The sequence below is a fragment of the Elgaria multicarinata genome, chromosome 13, assembly GCF_023053635.1.
Source record: "Elgaria multicarinata webbii isolate HBS135686 ecotype San Diego chromosome 13, rElgMul1.1.pri, whole genome shotgun sequence".
In the NCBI taxonomy this organism is placed as follows: domain Eukaryota; kingdom Metazoa; phylum Chordata; class Lepidosauria; order Squamata; family Anguidae; genus Elgaria; species Elgaria multicarinata.
Genome location: NC_086183.1, coordinates 3,954,445 through 3,973,382, shown reverse-complemented (window position 1 = coordinate 3,973,382; position 18,938 = coordinate 3,954,445). Strand labels below are relative to the sequence as shown.

At 48.0% G+C, this 18,938-nt stretch overlaps 1 protein-coding gene across 1 annotated transcript in view; it reads right to left on the bottom strand.

Annotated features, from left to right (window-relative positions):
- Positions 1–18,938, bottom strand: part of RIMS3 (regulating synaptic membrane exocytosis 3) — a 70,709-nt gene that overhangs the window by 24,163 nt on the left and 27,608 nt on the right. Inside the window, exon 2 of the mRNA XM_063140512.1 lies at positions 4,756–5,020. Within this exon, the coding sequence (XP_062996582.1) occupies positions 4,756–4,975 (220 nt within the window). The 5' untranslated portion in view covers positions 4,976–5,020. The remainder of the gene's footprint in view (positions 1–4,755; positions 5,021–18,938) is intronic.

The window sequence follows — 18,938 nt, the reverse complement described above, 5'->3', positions numbered from 1 at the left end:
CTGACAAGAGAGAGAGAGGGAGGGAGAGAGAGGGAGGGAGAGAGAAATTTCCAGCTTTTGGAATAATATTTCTTGCCATTTTCTCCCATTGCTGAAATGTCAACTGATGATCCTGGGCTGTTGGCAAACCATTAGGTAGGGCTGTGCACCATGTCGGGCCAAGGCCCTGAATCCGAGGTGAGGTGGGCTGATTCGGTCCACCTCGCCTCGGTTCCGAGGCGGTTCCAGCTCAGCCCGAGGTGCCCCGAAGCCAATTGGCTCCAAAGCTTCGGGGCACCTCAGGATGCTTCGGAGCAGCGCTGGAGAGTCCTCCTTACCTGCTGCCATCGCCGCCGCCTCCTCATCACTCCTGCTGGCTTCTGGTGCCGGATGTCAGTAGAACCAGGTCGCATGTGTTTTTAAGATATCGCAGCCATAGTTTGTGGCCATAGAGGTAATAATCGATATCTTAAAATATGTGATATCTTAAAATCATGCATGGCCTGGTTCTACTGACATCCAGCGCCGGTGCTGGAAGCCGGCAGGAGCGACGAGGAGGAGGAGGCGATGGCAGCAGTTAAGCAGGAAGAGTGGGGATAGGGAGACTTTTCTGGTTGCCAGCTGTGCAGCCAGCACTAGAAAAGTCCAAGTCACCTTGGAGAGTCCAAATCACCTCTTTTATTCAGCCGTTTTGACTTATTTTAATGCTTCCTTGTTTTTAAGTTTGTTTTATTATCTTGTTTTAATGCACTTTGGTTTAAACTGTGTTGTTATTTTAATGTTGTAACCATCTTGTGTGTGTTGGGGAACATGGAGGGCTGAAAGCCAGTGAATAAATGGTTTGGCAACTAAATAAATGCCTTTGAAATAATTACTTGTGAAAAAGAAGCCCTGGATCTGTACATTTCATCAAAGATGGAACCTGTTCTTTGCTCCATGTGGACAAGGAGCACCAAAGTTTTCTGTTCATATCTAAAATTTCTCACCAACACCTCCCCGCCTCCCAATGGAAAAGGCAAATCTTCATTACGTTCTTCTCCACCATTTTATTTATTTATGGGTTGTTGTTTTTCCTATTTCTTTTCTTAGCCTTTCTGCAGATAATTACAGCCCTTTGGATACATCTCAAATGCACAAGTCTTACAGGCTCCATATCAACTCCTCCTTTTCAAAACACAGCTGAACCACGAAATGCCGACAAGTACCAGAACTAGAATAATGCAAAGAAATGACTTTGGGAAATCACTCAGATTATAATGGGCTCATCATATATGGATATATATATATATATATATATATATATATATATATATATATATATATGGCTTCCCCCCACCCCCCAAACATCTATTTTCGGCATATAAACATTTCCTGAAGCTGTATTAGCTGACAAGCCCCCTTTCTCCCAAAGTAACATTTTCCCACACCCTTTCAGCAATTCCACATGACAGTTTCTTTCAAAAATTAACCATGCCAAGTGCAGGAGGACACATCCCAGAAGGGGCGCTGCCCTTCTTCCCCTGCTAGCCCTTATGCCGGGAACTCCTTCCCCAAAACATTTCCCTCCAGCCATATCTCTCTTGCTGGACATTTGACATTGGTCATTTTAGTATCCCTTCCTTCATCCAAGGAGCTCAGGTTGACAGACACACACACTCCCATTTTATTTTTACAGCAACAACCCTGTAAGGTTGGATTGGCTGAGAGACACTTCAGGCTTATTGATGGATTTTAGGCATGATAGCAAAATGGAAACTGCTGCTTCGGAGGCAGGATAAGCCTCACTATAAGCTGGGGGGAGGCTGCATCCGGGGTGGGCTCCTGCCCTGGTGCCCTGCTTGTAGGGTTCCCAGAGGCGTCTGAGTGGCTGTTGCTGGTAAGAGGATGCTGGATGGGAGGGACTTTTGGTCTTATCCGGAGGGGGCCACTGATGTTCCCAAGTCAGACTCTAGCCAGCCTCTAAGGGAGCCTTCTGGTTGGGATGGTACAAGTTGTATCCAACACATCCAGAGGACTCCAGGAAGGCTTATTGCGTGCAGTGACAGCTGGTGGATCCGATGTCAGTGGGGCAGTGGGGCATCTGCCCCAGGTGCACCTTGGCTGTCTCCTTTAGCGTTCTCACTGAAACTGCCTCACTGACATTGGAGCCACCAGCCTCCACTCTTTGCATGCTAAGGACTGCATGATTCCTTGTTTGTTTTAAAAGTGTTGGTGGGGCATTAAGAATCAAAATCCCAGTTTTAATGTGTCATATGCCTGCCACCTCAAGCTGGGAAAAGCAGAATCAACATTGTTTGACTAAATGAATAACAAACACCTCGACTGCATGGAAAATTGGACCAACCCTCTTTTGCAATGGGGGAGGGAGGGTTTCCCTTCCAAATTCCTCGGGGATCCACGCCACTAGGACCTTAATGCGGTATCTCTGACATTTGGCCTGTTCAGTACCCTTGTGTGCTTCATATAAAATGAGTGAATATGTTTTCCTGCCTCAAATGCTGGAGGTTACAAGAACCAGAGAAGGCAGAAGAGAGAGAGAGAGAGAGAGCAGAAGGGAATGGGATTTCCCCTCATTAAATGATTATAATTTGATCACTGTTCTGGCAAGAGAAGGGACGGAAAAGGGCAGGTGGCTGAGCCGGCATGAGCTGTCCATTATGTGCTAACCCTTCCTAACGCCCGAGGACAAGGCGACAGCTTAGCAAGCATGGTGCCAGCTAGCAGCAGCTGACCGACCCCCCCCCCCACTCACAGCCACCCCATGCCCAACTCCTAAGCTACAGCAAAAAGGCACAAGCTGTCTGCCAGGCAGAGAATGGCAGGCATGAAATTCCTCATGGAGAAATGCTCCACACAGGAAAGGGAAATTCCCATGGCATGTGTGTGTGTGTGTGTGTGTGTGTGTGTGTGAAACAGCAGAGGCAAGGAGCACCATGGGTGTAGAGAGTATGGACAAAGAACCAGCACGAAAGGGAACATAAGAATCTAGCTTAGGGTGCAATTTTATGCATTTCGAGACAGAAAACAGTCCTACAACTGAGTTTTTTTCTGTCTCAACATGCATAGGATTGCAGGATGTTTTCTTTCTAAACATGCATGGGATTTAAGGATTTTTCTGTCTCAACATGCATAGGATTGTGCCCTTAATATTATCTACAGTAGGGTGACCATATGAAAAGGAGGACAGGGCTTCTGTATCTTTAACGGTTGCATAGAAAAGGGTATTTCAGCAGGTGTCATTTGTATATATGGAGAACCTGGTGAAATTCCCTCTTCATCACTACAGTTAAAGCTGCAGGAACTATACTAACCAGATTTAAAAGAGGGCAGGGCACCTGCAGCTTTAACTGGTGTGATGAAGAGGAAATTTCACCAGGTTCGCCATATATACAAATGGCACCTGCTGTAATTTCCTTTTCGATACAGCTGTTAAAGATACAGGAGCCCTGTCCTCCTTTTCATAGGATCACCCTAATCTACAGCAGGGGTGGGGAACCTTGGAGAAGCTCTTGGGGGTCACAATACAGAGGTGAGTAGAGCTGTAGGCAAAGGGGGCGGGGCTAAAGATGCCAGCATATTGTAGTTTAAACTAGTACTGCCAGCAATTAAGCCTTAGGAAAGGTATTCCTGCCTTTTAAAAACTGGGGGTGGGGGAAACCCTGCCCAAAAGTGGGAAATCACTGAACGATCCATGGGTAGGGGAAAGGGGGTGGAGCCAGGGAAGGGGTGGAGCCAGGGAAGGGGTGGAGCCAGGGAAGGGGGAGTGGCCATCCGGTGGACCTGAGAGAGCTGGTTTTAATCCCCAGGCCTCGCTGGTCTCTATTTACTAGCAGGGCTTCTCTAGGTTTCAGGCAAGAGTCTTTCCCCTGCCCTAACTGGAGAGGCTGGGGATCGGACCTAGGGCCTTTAGCATGCGAAACAGCTGGTCTACCACTGAAAAGCAGCAGCAGCAACAGCTTGGGGATGAGCCAACAATACAATGCTAAGGCACGAAAGGCCAACACCATTCCAAGCTGCATCAACAGCTGATTCTTTCCCAAGAACCAAGGGTGCGTCATTTCAAGGGTGAAGAGTCAGAAGTCTGCTTTAAAACATACACGGTCACATTCCTCAAAAGAAAGCAGGGTGGCCTGATGGCTGCAAGGACGAGACCAAAGGATGTTCATGTTTCTTCAGGACTGTGGATATCTTCTGGATGGGCAATTCACCTGCCAGGGAGAGGCAGGGGGCCCCTGCCTCACAGCGCTCCCATTCCTCTCTTGGAATGGGCCGAAAGAGAGAAAGGTGAGCGTTTCTAGTCAGAGTTAGCTGGACCTGAGGGTGCATCTGGGGGCAGGGGGTGGACGGTGCGCTCTGGGTATCTCCTGCTGTAATTGAAAGAGGCCCATTTGGCCTCCCTTATCCTCCGCTTGTGTATTTGTAAATACATCAAACATGGCAACCACACCCTAAGCCTTCAGATCTCCTGGGACCAGTGGAGGCTGGTGGCTCCCATGTCAGTAAGGCGGTGAATCCATTCTGGGTTTCAGTCAGAACCAGCAGAATTCTAGCTTTGGAGGCACCTTGGATCGCTCCTTTAGAGTTCTGACTGGTTCTGACTGAAACCCGGAGCGGATTCGCTGCCCCACTGACCTGGGAGCCAAAACGCCTCCACTGCCTATGACATCTCAGTTCATAACAGTATTTCCAGAGCATTTGTTGCAGTTACTAAAAAGTGGGCCAGGGACACACACATACACATACACACACACACAGAGGACTAGGCTGGCTTCCTACCAGGATGGTTGAGCTGCATCGTACTCTTGCTCCATTGCGACAGGCCTACAATGGCCACCATCTTGGCCCCCAGGCTGGATCGCCGTTTCTTAGTGGACGAGAGGCTCGCTGAATCCGGATTGCCCCCGTTGCTCTTCTCAATGTTGTACATCTCTCCGCTGATGCTGGAGCTCCGGACCACGTTCCGGGCTGAAGAGGAGCTTGTCTCTCCGTTAAGCATGGTCACCTGAGGTGATCTCAGTGGCTCCTTGCCAACAGGGAGAAGCTGTAACAGAAGGCAAAGGAGTCATGAGCAACTGAGGGAAGGAGGAGGAGGAGGATCCTGTTGACCTAAGTGACAACCATATTGTTTTGGAACATGATCTGAGGAAAGGTTATTTTCTAATCTCCAGGTCCCCACCACCTCCACCAAATGAGGGGAGGTGGGTGGTGTCTAAGGAGAGCATCTTTTCCCTGGTGGCACCCCAGTTGTACAACGTCCTCCCCAGAGAGGCACATCAGGCACCTACATTCTGGTCTTGGCCATCATGCTCAGGAATTGCCCACTGCTGCCATGTCCGTCTCCCAACCCCATGCTCCAGGAGAAGGTGGCAGTGGCGGCAGCCAGTCCCTGCAAAGTGCACTTTGGGACTGGAATACAAGTTCCAAAGTCTCCTAAGAGACCTTACTATTCTCCCAGCCTTTTTAGTCCTGTTGTTTTAGTTGCTGTTGTTTTATAGCGTTCACGTGATTTAAGAACTTTACACTGCAACTGGCTTTTACTTTGGTTTTTATTCTAGATTGATTCTATTTTATTTTATTATGTTTTTATGTTATGTTTTATGAAGTTATTATATTTTAGGGTTTCAAGTCTTGCTTTGTGAACTTCCCAGAGACCTTCAGCTGTGGAACCTGGTGAAATTTCCTCTTCATCACACCAGTTAAAGCTGCAGGTGCCCAGCCCTCTTTTAAATTGGGTCACTCTAGTATACCTTCTGCAGCTTTAACTGCTGTGATGAAGAGGGAATTTCACCAGGTTCTCTATATATACAAATGATACCTGCTGAAATTCCCTTTTCTATGCAACTGTTAAAGATACAGGAGCCCTGTCCTCCTTTTCATATGGTCACCTTGTGGTATAAAAATCCATTTTTTATTTTTATTCTTACATCAAATATAGTTTCCCTCAACGACAACCAAAATTTGTGAGTAATCAGTCAGTATGAGAATACCATATCAGATCGCAAGCTGAATATGAGCCAACAGTGCGATATGGCTGCAAGAAAGGCAAATGCTATTTTGGCCTGCATTAATAGAAGTATAGCTTCCAAATCACGTGAGGTACTGGTTCCTCTCTATTTGGCCCTGGTTAGGCCTCATCTAGAGTATTGCGTCCAGTTCTGGGCTCCACAATTCCAGAAGGATGCAGACAAGCTGGAGCGTGTTCAGAGGAGGGCAACCAAGATGATCAGGGGTCTGGAAACAAAGCCCTATGAAGAGAGACTGAAAGAACTGGGCATATTTAGCCTGGAGAAGAGAAGATTGAGGGGAGACATGAGAGCACTCTTCAAATACTTAAAAGGTTGTCACACAGAGGAGGGCCAGGATCTCTTCTTGATCCTCCCAGAGTGCAGGACACGGAATAACGGGTTCAAGTTAAAGGAAGCCAGATTCCAGCTGGACATCAGGAAAAACTTCCTGACTGTTAGAGCAGTGCGACGGTGGAATCAGTTACCTAGGGAGGTTGTGGGCTCTCCCACACTAGAGGCCTTCAAGAGGCAGCTGGACAACCATTTGTCAGGGATGCTTTAAGGTGGAGTCCTGCATTGAGCAGGGGGTTGGACTCGATGGCCTTGTAGGCCCCTTCCAACTCTGCTATTCTATGATTCTATGATACCATGCTGCTCGAAATAGGATCCAGTTCCCAGTTTGGTGTGGTGTGTGTGTGTGTGTGTGTGTGTGTTGAAAAGAAGCGTCCTCGCTCTTGTTCCGCAAGGCCTGACCCCTTTCTTCCCCATTATGTTCAGAAAGGGCAGAAATGAGTATGAGACATCTTGAATTTTATACAAAGGTCAAGATGGATGTTATTGAGCCTGCACGCAGGGCCCTGTTTTCAGTTGCTCTTCCGGATGTGTTTTCATTGGTTTGTTTCATTTTGTCTTTGCGTCCGAGGCAATTACGGCTCAGAGATGCAAAACCCTCTCTGCGGACTGCTTGAAGCTGTTGCACTTTGGTGACAAACACCGCGACTAGACACAGTTAAGGCTAATCCATGCTCTAATGTCTAAAATTGGTGCTCAGCTGTAGTGGGTGAGGTGGGGTGAGAGTGGGGGCATAGCAACAGCACAGCTTTAGGGTGTGTGTCTTTGCATCAAAAGTCAAGGTTTCTCAGCAATGAATTCACTTGCACGTACGCACATTAGAAGTGTAGAATAGGGAAGGGCTTTCTTCTCTAAATCAGGGGCATTGCTTGGCTTGGGCACCTGGGGTCCCAGCCCCAAATCTATTCCCATGGGCCCTGGATCCATTTCCAAAAGCCCCAGGTGCCTATCAGTACCAATGGGAGTTTCCCCCCTAAACACAATTGCCGTGCAGCGGCACTCCCAGTGAGTGCTCCAAAGGACACACACACCCCTCGACAACTGCTCTCCTGCTGTAACATTTGCCGCAGCCAGACAGTGGCCAGCAGGGCTTTCTGGAGCAGCCACCCGCCCTCTGCTCCCTACTTTTGCCGCCACTGCATCAGCTCTTTGAGGAGCCACGCAGCCAGAAGCAGCAGCTGTGGGGCTCTTGTGAGGCCTCACCCACGTCTCAGGAGACCCAGGCGAGCCCTCCAGACGAGAGCCTCATGGCCACTTCTTCCAGTCACGTGGGCTCTTCAAAAGGCCGATGCAGCCGTGGTGGCAATTGTAAGGGGGAGGCATGATGCAGCTGCTGTGTGTTCCCTCCCATTGCAGGTGGCAAGAGAACTGGGGGGGGTAGCCTTCTGGAGCTGCAGGCTCCCCAGATGTTTAGCACTAAACCTGAGATGTGGCAAGCCTAGCTGCTCCTCCTGCTGCTGCTTCCCTAGTGACACCTCTCTCTGCTTGGCCTGTTGCCTTCATCCACTCTCCTTTATCCTGGACCCCAAAAACCTGCACCATGGGGACCTTGGCAAGGTGCAGATGACACCTGATTAATCCCTCCTTTGCATCCCCTAAAGCAGAGGTGGGCAGAAATAGATATCCAGATGTTTTGGACTTCAACGTCCTATATTCTTGACCATTTGCCAAGTTGGCAAGGGCAGCTGGGAGTTGAAGTCCCAAACATCTGGAGATCTTCCACTCCTGCTCTAACGCTTCTGAAAGCCACTTTGGCTGCTCCTGCAGTTGGGCTAAGCAAGGTTTTAGTCATTCACAGGAAAGGTCTGGTTTGGGCCACCCTGGAAAGGTGTGAAATGCCCAGCTGGGTAGCTTTTGCTCGCTACTGCTTTTCCTTGCCATGAATAATTCAGCCTTCCCATGTGATGGACGCATCCATCTTCCAGAGAAAGGAGCTAAATTATTCATTTCAGGCCACTTTGTAATAACAGTGGAAGGTGGTGGCGCCGGCGCCTGGGAAAACGTTTCCAGGAATGCTGTTGCAGATGTAAGAAAGAAAGAGAAGCTTAAGTGTGAGCCAATGCACTGGTTCTCCGGGAGGGGCAGGCATCGCCTGCTGCCTTGCCAAGATGCCAGCGAGGCCCTCAGGATATTTACATGGACTGGACTGGCTTGTGTGGGAAGCACCACACGCTGCAGCTTTAGCTGACCTGACTTAACTGGGACCAGCAACTTGGAGGGAATCTACACGTCATACTGAAGGCGCTTGTGTGCGCCTACAGTGCGTCCTCAAAACGATGGTGTAGATGGAAGAAAGAAGAGACGGAGGAAGAGGAGGAGGAGGAGGAGGCTGGGGAACCGGCCGCGTCCTTGCCGCCGCCGCCTCCCCGCCGGCCTCCTGCTGCCGGGGTAAGAGCGACCCGGGTCGGAGAGCTCGGCTTCCTCTTCCGCTGAGCTCTCCGACCCGGGTCGCTCTTACCCCAGCAGCAGGAGGCTGGCGGGGAGACGGAGGCGGCAGCAAGGACGCGGCCGGATTCCCCAGACTCCTCCTCCTCCTCCGTCTCTTCTGGGCAGGTAGGCAGGAATCTACACCATCGTTTTGGGGGCATATTGGAGGCGCATGCAAGCACCTTCAGTACGACGTGTAGATTCCCCCTTGCTGTCCTTTTGCTTTCTCTGTAGCAACTTCGTGCATCTTCTTTCTGGCAGCTGATATAATACTGGTCGCAGCGTGATGGCAGAGGAAGAAAAATGGTTCATCTTCACCAGGCCACCCAAGTTATTTTACGATTTGGGCAGAAAAGCTGAATGTCATCTACCTGCAGACACTGATCCACATAGGGCAGGACCGACTGAGGTGTTCCCCTGCACAAATGGAAAGGAAGCTGTGCGTAAGTGTCCTCACGCTCTTGCGCATCTCCGGATGTTCTCCTGATTGTACAGGAGAACATCTAAGAGACATGGACTGGATGAGGGCTAATCAACTCAAACGCATTCCAGACAACATTGAGATGCTGTTAGTGGGTGGTTCTTTTGACTGGATGGAGGTTACTCAACCTCTTCTGGGTGGGGTTACGCTCTCCCTGAAGGAGCAGGCTCATAGCCTGGGGGTTCTCCTAGAACCATCTCTGTCACTTGAGGCTCAGGTGGCCTCGGTGGCATGGAGTGTCTTCTACCAACTTCGGTTGGTGGCCCAGCTATGCCCCTATCTGGACAGGGATAACCTGACTTCAGTTGGCTATGTTCTGGAAACCTCCAAGATAGATTACTGAAATGTGCTCTACATGGGACTGCCTTTCAAGATGGTTCAGAAGTTGCAGCTTGTGCAAAATGTAGCAGCCAGATTGATAAGGGGGACCAGAAGGTCCTAACGTATAAAACCGACTCTGGCCTTCTTGCACTGGCTGCCTGTATATCTCTGAGCAGAATTCAAGGTGCTGGTTTTGACCTACAAAGCCTTACATGTCTCAGGACCACAATATCTGATGGAGCACTTCTCCGAGCATGAACTAACCTATGCTCAACATCTAAGGCCCTCCTCTGGTTGCCTCCTCTGAGGGAAACTCAGAGGGCAGCAACAAGAAAGAGGGCCTTCTCAGTGGTGACCCCCCAGTTATGGAAAGATCTCCATGATAAGCAGATCATTCTTGTTCTTTCGAATATCTTGGCCCTGCCCCCTTTTGCCTTTGGCCCCACACACCACTGGGATGCTCCTCCAGAGAGTATCTCTAAAATGGTATTCAGCCCTCAGGCTGAAAGAGGTTCAATGAGCCCTGGTCTGCACTAATCAGCAGCAGCTCTCAGACCAGTCCTACCTGAGAAGAGCCTCTGGCAAACAGAAGCAGCTGCTCTGATAGTGGCCTGTAGCAAAATAAATCATTAGAAGCCACCTTATACCAAGTCAGACCATTTAGCTCACCGTATTGTCTGGCAGTGACTCCCCCAGGCAGTGGGGGCTGGTGGCTCCCCTGTCAGTGGGGCAGTAAATCCACTCCAGGTTTCAGTTAGAACTCTGAAGGAGCTGTCTGACTGGTTCTGACTGAAACCTGGAGCTGATCCACCACCCCACAGACATCGGAGCCACCAGTTTCCACTGCCCCAGTGTTTCTGACAGGGTGTGTGTGTGTGTTCTCCCCCCCCCCTCCAGGCATTTGGGATTCTGATGATTGAATGTGAGACCTTCTGCATGCAACACAAGCCTTCGACCACTGTTCCCTCCCCAAACCAACCACTGAAATTGCAAAAGACAGGGATGGCATTTGCTTTTATTTATTTTTAATGCCAAAGATTGCGGCATCCAAGAAGGATTTCCGCCAACTCTGGGCTACGGCCAGCCCTCCCAGCAGAAGCAGAAAGAGGTAATCACTGAGAATCAGAACTCTTGTTCCCCCCACCCCCGGTCTCTTGCCTGACAATCTTGTCAGCTCCCACCCGCCAGGAAGGAGCAACAGCCAGCAACAAAGATTTCCATCACAATAAATCAAAGGTGTCTCCTGACACCCACCTGCCCTTCCTCAGTAAGCCTTTTCTCTTGCTCTCTGCTTCTGACTGATTGGGTGGATGGCCGCTGCAAGGGGCCAGATGGGGGGGGGGAGAGGAGGGGATGTTTTTGGTGCCCTCCAGATGTTTTTGGAACAAGTCCTATCAGCCCCAGCTGATGGTGAAGAATCCTAAGAGTTATAGCCTCAAGCATCTAGAGGGCACTGCAACGTAACAGACCCTGACACTGGGCCCGTCGCATAAACCCTTTTCAGGCCAAGCGCCACCACCTGAAAACCTGAAGGAGTGTTAATAAACAGGTTTAATTCAGGATCTGCTCTAAATATCCTGTGGGTATAATCTGGTGCAGGTTAATAACTGTAAGGCAGGTAAATAATGCCAAGCTGACATGTGGTATTTGGTAGCTAACAAAATAATAAGTTTATTGCTGTTTAAAAGCTTTAAATCAAAATATAATACTTTCAGTCCTGCCTGATCTAAACTCTCCACACACCAACCACCTCTCTCTCTTCACACCAACCCTAAGTCCCTAGAATCCAAACTCTTCTTACTCTCCTCACACGCACTCAAACTCAAACAAGAAACTCCCAACACTCTCCTTATATACTCCTCTCCTCCCCCCGCCACCACCTATGACATCACAAACCATGCCCACTCAGTTCTAACTTTCCATACTTACCAGACATACTAAGCTAGACATATACAAGATACTCAATTGTGGGGTAACGCCACAGGCACCACGTTGGAGAAGGCTGATCTAATTAGGAGGGGACCCTTGCCATTTTTAGTATGGCTTCACCTTTTCTTGTAGTGGGTGTAAGCTAAGGGATGTTCAAATCAGCCAAACCTGAGTTTGCGGCAGTTCTCTAAATTCTATCTCGAAGCTTGTTCCGACTGGGTAAGTCATGATTGAAAATGAACATCTGGAGGACCGCAAGAATATAAGAGCCATGCTGGGTCAGACCAAGGGTCCTTCTAGTCCAGCACATGGAACCCACAAGCAGGACATGAAGGCACTCTTCTGCCCATGTTCCCCAGCAACTGGTGTTCATAATCATATTGATAGCCTTCTCCTCCAGGAATTTATCCAATCCCCTTTCAAAGCCCTGGCCACTTTCTCCACACCATGCATAATTTTGTAAACCTCTATCATGTTTCCCCTCAGCCTCCTTTTTTCCAAGCTGAACCGTCACAGATGTTATAACATTTCCTCGTCGGGGAGTTGCTCCAGCCCCTTGATCATTTTAGTTGCCCTACTGGCATAGCAGCTCCGTTCTTTCATCTAGAACTGGGTTCTAAACAAAATCCCACCAATGTTGCTGTTGGCCTGACAGAACGCCAGATCAGGGATGAATGTATGCTTTATCAAATCAAACTGGGCTAGCGTCTTCTCCGTTCCGCCAGCTTCCCCCAGTGTGTGTCTGAGACACCAGTCCAAGCAGGCAGATAGGAATGGGAGCTCAGAAAGAAGGGACCGGAAGATCTCCTCCACACACCTCACTGAAACCAACAGCAACACTTCATCCATGTGCTCATGTGCTGCTGTCCCATCTATTTCACATCTGTTTCCCACTTCTCAGTGGATGGTTCCCTTGGCTGTTGAACCTCAGGCCCATGGGCCATATCCAGCACACCTAAGTTCCCAGGTGGCCACGTACCCCATCTTCCCCCCCCCCCAACCACCGATCATCAGGCGGTTTTCCACTTTGTGCATGTTTCTCCCCATTCTAAAAGGTGGAAATGCCTGTTGTTCATAGGGCTTCGTTCCTGGCAGCAAGCGCTTTAAGCTAAACTAGGCTGGTATTATGGCCACACCCATTTGCCTCCTTTCTTTACCATTGGCTCCACCCACCACTGGAATGCAGGCCCTGAGAGCTTCTCCAAGATTGAATTTGCCTTGGGTTGAAAGAGGTTGATTTGAATTAGGACCGGTTGGGGAGTCAGAAGAAAGGACAACGGTATTGGGTAGGAAACCAAACTTCTTGAGGTCTTCTTTTCTTTTCTCTTGCAAGTTTCTAGCCCTGCAGATTTCACAGCTCAGTTTGAAAAGTCATGACGTAGAAGAAGCCACAATGCAGAAGGCAGGGTGAACATATTTTGGAAACCAAAAAGGAGGACAACATGGCCACCCTAAGGCACGCACCCACCAACATGTCCAATAGGGCTGTGCAGGGACCCTCTGATTCTCCTCGGAGGCTGATCCGGGGGCCCTGAAGCAGCCCCGATCCACCTCGGAGCTGCCTCGGGGGTTCTTGACCCGCCTCAGCATCGAAGCAACTCTGAGTTTTCTCAGAAGAGCCTCATTTTTCCGTAGGTCTCCGAGGTTTTCTGGGTCGTCTGTTCACCATACAGAAGGAGCCAGACATACAAGGGGCAGGGGGTCTGATCTCCACATAGCTCTTTTGTTCACTGGATTTATGTAATGTATTCCAGGTGCAGGATCTGGCTTTCCAAAGCTCGAAGGGTTGGATGTGCAATTAAGAACTTCCTTTGCTCCCCAAACAAAGGCAGTGTGGGTTATATACTGTGTGAAGGGGTGTGTGACAACCTTTTGCCGGCCTCTGTTGCAGGTCGGAGTTCTACATGGAGATTAAAGCCTCACCAATGCCACAGCTAGCCCTCAATTAGTCCTGTAAATCAGCCGTTCCCCAGGAAATTTAGATAAATAGACCTCTCTTGCCAGCCTTTCAAGAGAGGATTTGGCTGGTGCTCAAGAGTGTTAACCAGCCGCTAGTGACAAAATGGGCTTGCGGGCTGTGCCTCCGTGCTCTGAAAAGGAACGAGGCAGGAGACCTTTCCCCACACCGAGCTGAAATGCCAAAGCAATATTTAGCACAGTTGTGAAAATTAAAGAGCAACATAATAGTCAAAATAACGAGCTCCTTAACTTTTCATGTATATGGGATGTGCATCAGGTTTGGCCACAGGCCAAGCCTAGAAAGGCAGGACAACCTTCCTCCAACAATCGTGTCTTTTGCTTCCTCGCTCCACAGTCAGGGGTGGGGAAACCACGATCCTCCAGATATTTGTGGCCTACAACTCCCATAATCCCTCACTGATAGCTTTGCTGACTACAGATTATGGGATTTGTAGGTGAAAACACCTGGAGGGTGGCAAGTCCCCCCCCCCCGTCTAAATGCAGGGGGAAAGTGGGGTTGAGTGACTGACAGGTCTAACCTTCTAATCGTAGCCACCTTGAGCACCAATTTTTGGAGGAAAGGTGTCATATAAATCGACAGAGGGTGCAATCAGAGGAATCTTTAGACAGAAAAAAAGCCCTACAACTCCCAGCATGCCTTATGATTATTTAATTTATTTTATTTAGGGTGCAGTGCTATGCATGTTTAAAAAGGAAAAAAAATACTACAATACCCAGCATGCCTCAGCTTGCTGGGACATGCTGGGAGTTGTAGGAGTTTATTTCTGTCTAAACATGCACAGTAGAGTACTGCCCCCTAATGAATTAAATAAAATAACCATAGGGCAGATTTTACCAGGGGTTTTCCATTCACTGTGACATGGCTGTCCTTCCAGTGCTGCTGGGCTTTATTATTATTATTATTATTATTATTATTTATTTATTTATTTATTTATTTATTTATTTATATAGCACCATCAATGTACATGGTGCTGTACAGAGTAAAACAGTAAATAGCAAGGCCCTGCCGCATAGGCTTACAATCTAATAAAATCATAGTAAAACAATAAGGAGGGGAAGAGAATGCCAACAGGCACAGGGTAGGGTAAGCAGGCACAGGGTAGGGTAAAACTAACAGTATAAAGTCCGCACAACATCAAGTTTTAAAAGCTTTAGGAAAAAGAAAAGTTTTTAGTTGAGCTTTAAAAGCTGCGATTGAACTTGTAGTTCTCAAATGTTCTGGAAGAGCGTTCCAGGCGTAAGGGGCAGCAGAAGAAAATGGACGAAGCCGAGCAAGGGAAGTAGAGGCCCTTGGGCAGGCGAGAAACATGGCATCAGAGGAGCGAAGAGCATGAGCGGGGCAATAGTGTGAGATGAGAGAGGAGAGATAGGAAGGAGCTAGACCGTGAAAAGCTTTGAAGGTTAACAGGAGAAGTTTATATTGGATTCTGAAGTGAATTGGAAGCCAATGAAGAGATTTCAGAAGCGGAGTAACATGGTCAGAGCGGCGAGCCAAGAAGATGATCTTTGCGGCAGAGTGGTGAACAGAAACCAACGGACTGATGTGAGAAGAAGGAAGGCCAGAGAGAAGAAGGTTGCAGTAGTCCAACCGTGAAATAACCAGCGCATGAACAAGTGTCTTGGCAGAAGAGACAGACAAAACTTTACTATGAAAAGGGCTTGATCTGGTTTCCCATCACCATTCATTGGTTTCCCATTGCCATCCCTCCCTAACCCCTGCACTTGTCCTTCTGAAACTCCGCAGGTTTCTTGCCTAGAGACACCTCTACAAAGTGTATCATCTTCATACAAATTGCCACCCCCAAAACCACAGGGGAATGGAAGGAGAAGCAAATCCCTCTCCTACCCACTTCAGATTTGAGGACTCCTCTTCCACATAAATTGCTGCACCCAGGTTTTTATTTAACACCACCTCTATGCTCTCTAACATTTTCAGAAGAATGGTCCACAAGAAATGCAGGGGGCAAGTGTGTCCTTTTTGGGGGAAACTCTCAAAATGTAAAGGTTGCTCTTGCACAACTATCCCTGCACCTATTCATCTGAATCTTGGCAGGCTCAATTCTCTCAGAAGGAGCCACTATCCCTGCAAACTTCCTCCAATTCCGCCAAGAACTGAAAAAACGATCAGCAGTCCCCTTAAAAAATATGTATCAACATTTAAAGTTGCGTAGCACAAGAAAACACTGCCCCTATTTTCCTGAAACCGCTAAGGGGCTTCCTTCCAAAAGAGTTTCAAGCAGAGCTGATCTTCATTGGAAGCATTTCTGAAACTGCCGACCCCCCCCCCCCCCATCTACTTCTGACAAGCAGGGGGAGAGAAAAAAGTTGGGGCCATTTTGTGACTTCTCATGACAGTCAATGGGAGGCATGAAATCTCAACTCAGGTTCGGTACCCAAGTTAAAGAGGGTCACACCCACCCACACACCCAAATTGGTCCGAGCAGAATTGGGCCATTGTCCAAAGTTCTGAATCAGGGTCTGGGTGAATCTTGTGATCGGTGCATATAACTTTTTTAACAACTGCTTCAGATTTTATTTACGTAGATTCAGGTATTCTTTGGGTCACATCACAAGTGACTGGTTTAAGTGTATACTTAAGGTGGCATTTTAAATCTAGCTGTCTAAATTATTTTAAATTTGTACATTTAAATTTTTATGCTGTGGTCTATGCTGTATCTTTATACTGTTTTTTATTATGAATTGTTGAAAACTGCCCAGAAAGCTTCAGTTATTGCGTGGTATAGAAATGAAAATAACAAAATAATAATAATAATAATAATAATAATATCCATTTTAGCAACTTCAGATTTGCTGCCACATCTTATGTGAAAAGGTGCCCTGACCTAGCCATATCAAGACACCTAGCTTGTATATCAACACTACAGGTGTAAATGAGTTTAATGCCACTTCACTTGTCATGGCTTCTCCCAAAGACTCTTGGGGATTGTAGTTTGGTGAATTTCCTACTAGAGATCCATAGTCTCCTTCATAGAACAGTTCCCTTGTTTCCAAGGGGAGAAGGTAGGGGCTGCTAAACCAGTTAAAATAACCCAATACATTTTAAGTCTAGCAACTTTGACTCACAAGAGGCTCTTAAGCTTCCAGCAAGGCACTTTCCACTGTGACTTGTGCTGAGTGCATCAATTTTGTCTCCCTCTGATGTAGATTGGCTCTTTTGAATCATTTTATCTCATTGTCATTGCCACCCACTTACCCGGCCTTGCTGGATTTCCATCATTTTCCCTTCCCACTTTTTCCACTTGCACAATACTCAGCTAGTGGGCTCCTTCATTATCTCCAGCTGCTTCACTCAGGTCTGGGCAACGCACACAACAGAATGAGACCATCAAACCATAGAAAACAACTGCGCCCCATTTTTCCGACCACGGGGAGGAGAGCCCCTTTTTTCAAAGGTTCATTCTATGTGGAGACTTCCTGCAAGTAGAAAACTCGCTCAACGAGGAGAACGGTCGTAGCTTTGCTTTCTCCTTGCAGTAGTATTTGCCAAAGTTGGAACTGAGCATCAGAGGCAGTAAGCCTATATACACCAGTTGCTGGGGAACATGAGTGGGAGGGCACTATTGCACCTGTGTCCTGCTGGTGGCTCCCTGGTTGACAGCTGTTTGGCCACTGTGTGACCAAGTGCTGGACTAGATGGACCTTAGTCTGATCCAGCATCAGGGCTCCTGATCAGGGCAACAATGGGAGTTGTAGTCCAGGGTATCTGGAGGACACCCGGTTGGGGAAGTCTGGCTTAGAGGAAGAGGTTTGGTTTTGCTTTTATATAGACAAGGCTGGTGCTACCATATTGGCCACTCAGGCGGCCGCCTAGGACGCCAAGCTAAGAGGGGTGCCGGGCACAGTGCAGCACTCATGCGCGTTGGCTGTGAGCCGGCCCGGCCCGAGGATTCAGCTGGGTCTGGGCAGGCGAGATGGCACCCCGCGCCCACCCAGCCGAAGCGAAGCCAGGGATGCTGGGGTGGGGGTGGGGCAGCTCCACATTCGGACTTCTGGAACATGCCCGGGAGAGAGAGAGAGAGAGAGAGAGAGAGAGAGAGAGAGAGAGAGAGAATGTATGGGTGAATGGGGTGCCTGGGGTCTTTGAGTGAATGCATGTGTTCATGCATGTGTTTGTTTGGAGTGAGTGATGCGGAGTGTGTGCGTGCACACGTGTGTGCGTTGGGGGGATGATTTGGAGGTGATATTCCTATTAAATAATGTATTTTAGACCCATTGACGTTCCTTTCCAATTTGTTTGCTATAATTGGCATGACGTATTTCTTGCACTTTAAAATAAATTTAGCAGTTTCAAGTTTTGTGCTTCTTATTTTTTCCTGGAAACATATGTTCTTAAAAATCAAAGTTGGCAGTGTGTGCGTGTGTGTGAAAGTAGCTCACCTTGCTTAGGGCACAAAATAGTCTGGCACTGGCCCTGTATATAGAGATTAGGATTCAGAAGAAGGCAATCCTATACCTACCGGCTAAAGTGGTGCAAATCTCTACCACCTCTTTCTGTTGCATAGCTAGGCTTAGATTTGCACGTGGAAGCATGGAGTGACAATTTGCTTTACTAATGCCTCTGACAGTATACTTGGACAGTAATTGGACACAATAAAGGACATTTTAGAGCACCTTAGAGGTTCCCTGCCCCCTCTTTCCTCACTCTGCCACTGCCAGGGGACAACATCACTCCTTGCTTCCTCTTAGGATTTCCAGCCTGAGCTGCTGACTTTTCTCAGATAGATATTTTGAAATTTCATTAAGCTCTGCTTCAACCTCAGTGCTGATGTTGTTGTTGGTGGTTTTGAAGCTCCTTCTGCAGTCCTTAATAGGTCTATTGTCTAATTGCAGAAAGCTTGGCCGATGAATCATGAGTTTGCAAGGAATAAATCTGCATGCATTTGCGTATGCGTAAAACAATACTTCTGAAGAAAAGGGGCATTAGTTATTGTTTTTTTAGGCAAGGCAAGCACAAGTCATAGCAGGCACCATCTTAGACTCTTCCTTTTGCAAGAAGGGAGAAAATACTTCTTTTAAGATGTTACCCACCCACCCGTAGTTTTTCTAGGTTCATGAATTAAAATAATAAACCATTTTAAAAAACAACACCCACTGTTTGGTTAATTGGTCTTTTTAGTTAATCAAAACCATTTTAGCAGATTAATGATACAGCTAACAAATATAACCCTGTCCTCTCCAGATGTTTGGACCACTGCTCCCATAATCCCCAACCATTTGCGATGCTGGATGGGACTCAGGGGCACTGCAGTCCAAACCATCTGGAGGGCAGTTGTAGCTCTTAACTCCCTCCCAACCTTCTTTTAAACAACGTATTGGAGACCCTTGCACAATTGCAGACCCTTGCACGATCCACCAGCTGCCGCCTCCACCCTGCTACTGAATGGCACCCCCAAACCACAGTGGGTACAAATTAAGCCATTATAGCACCAGTCTCACAAGATTAC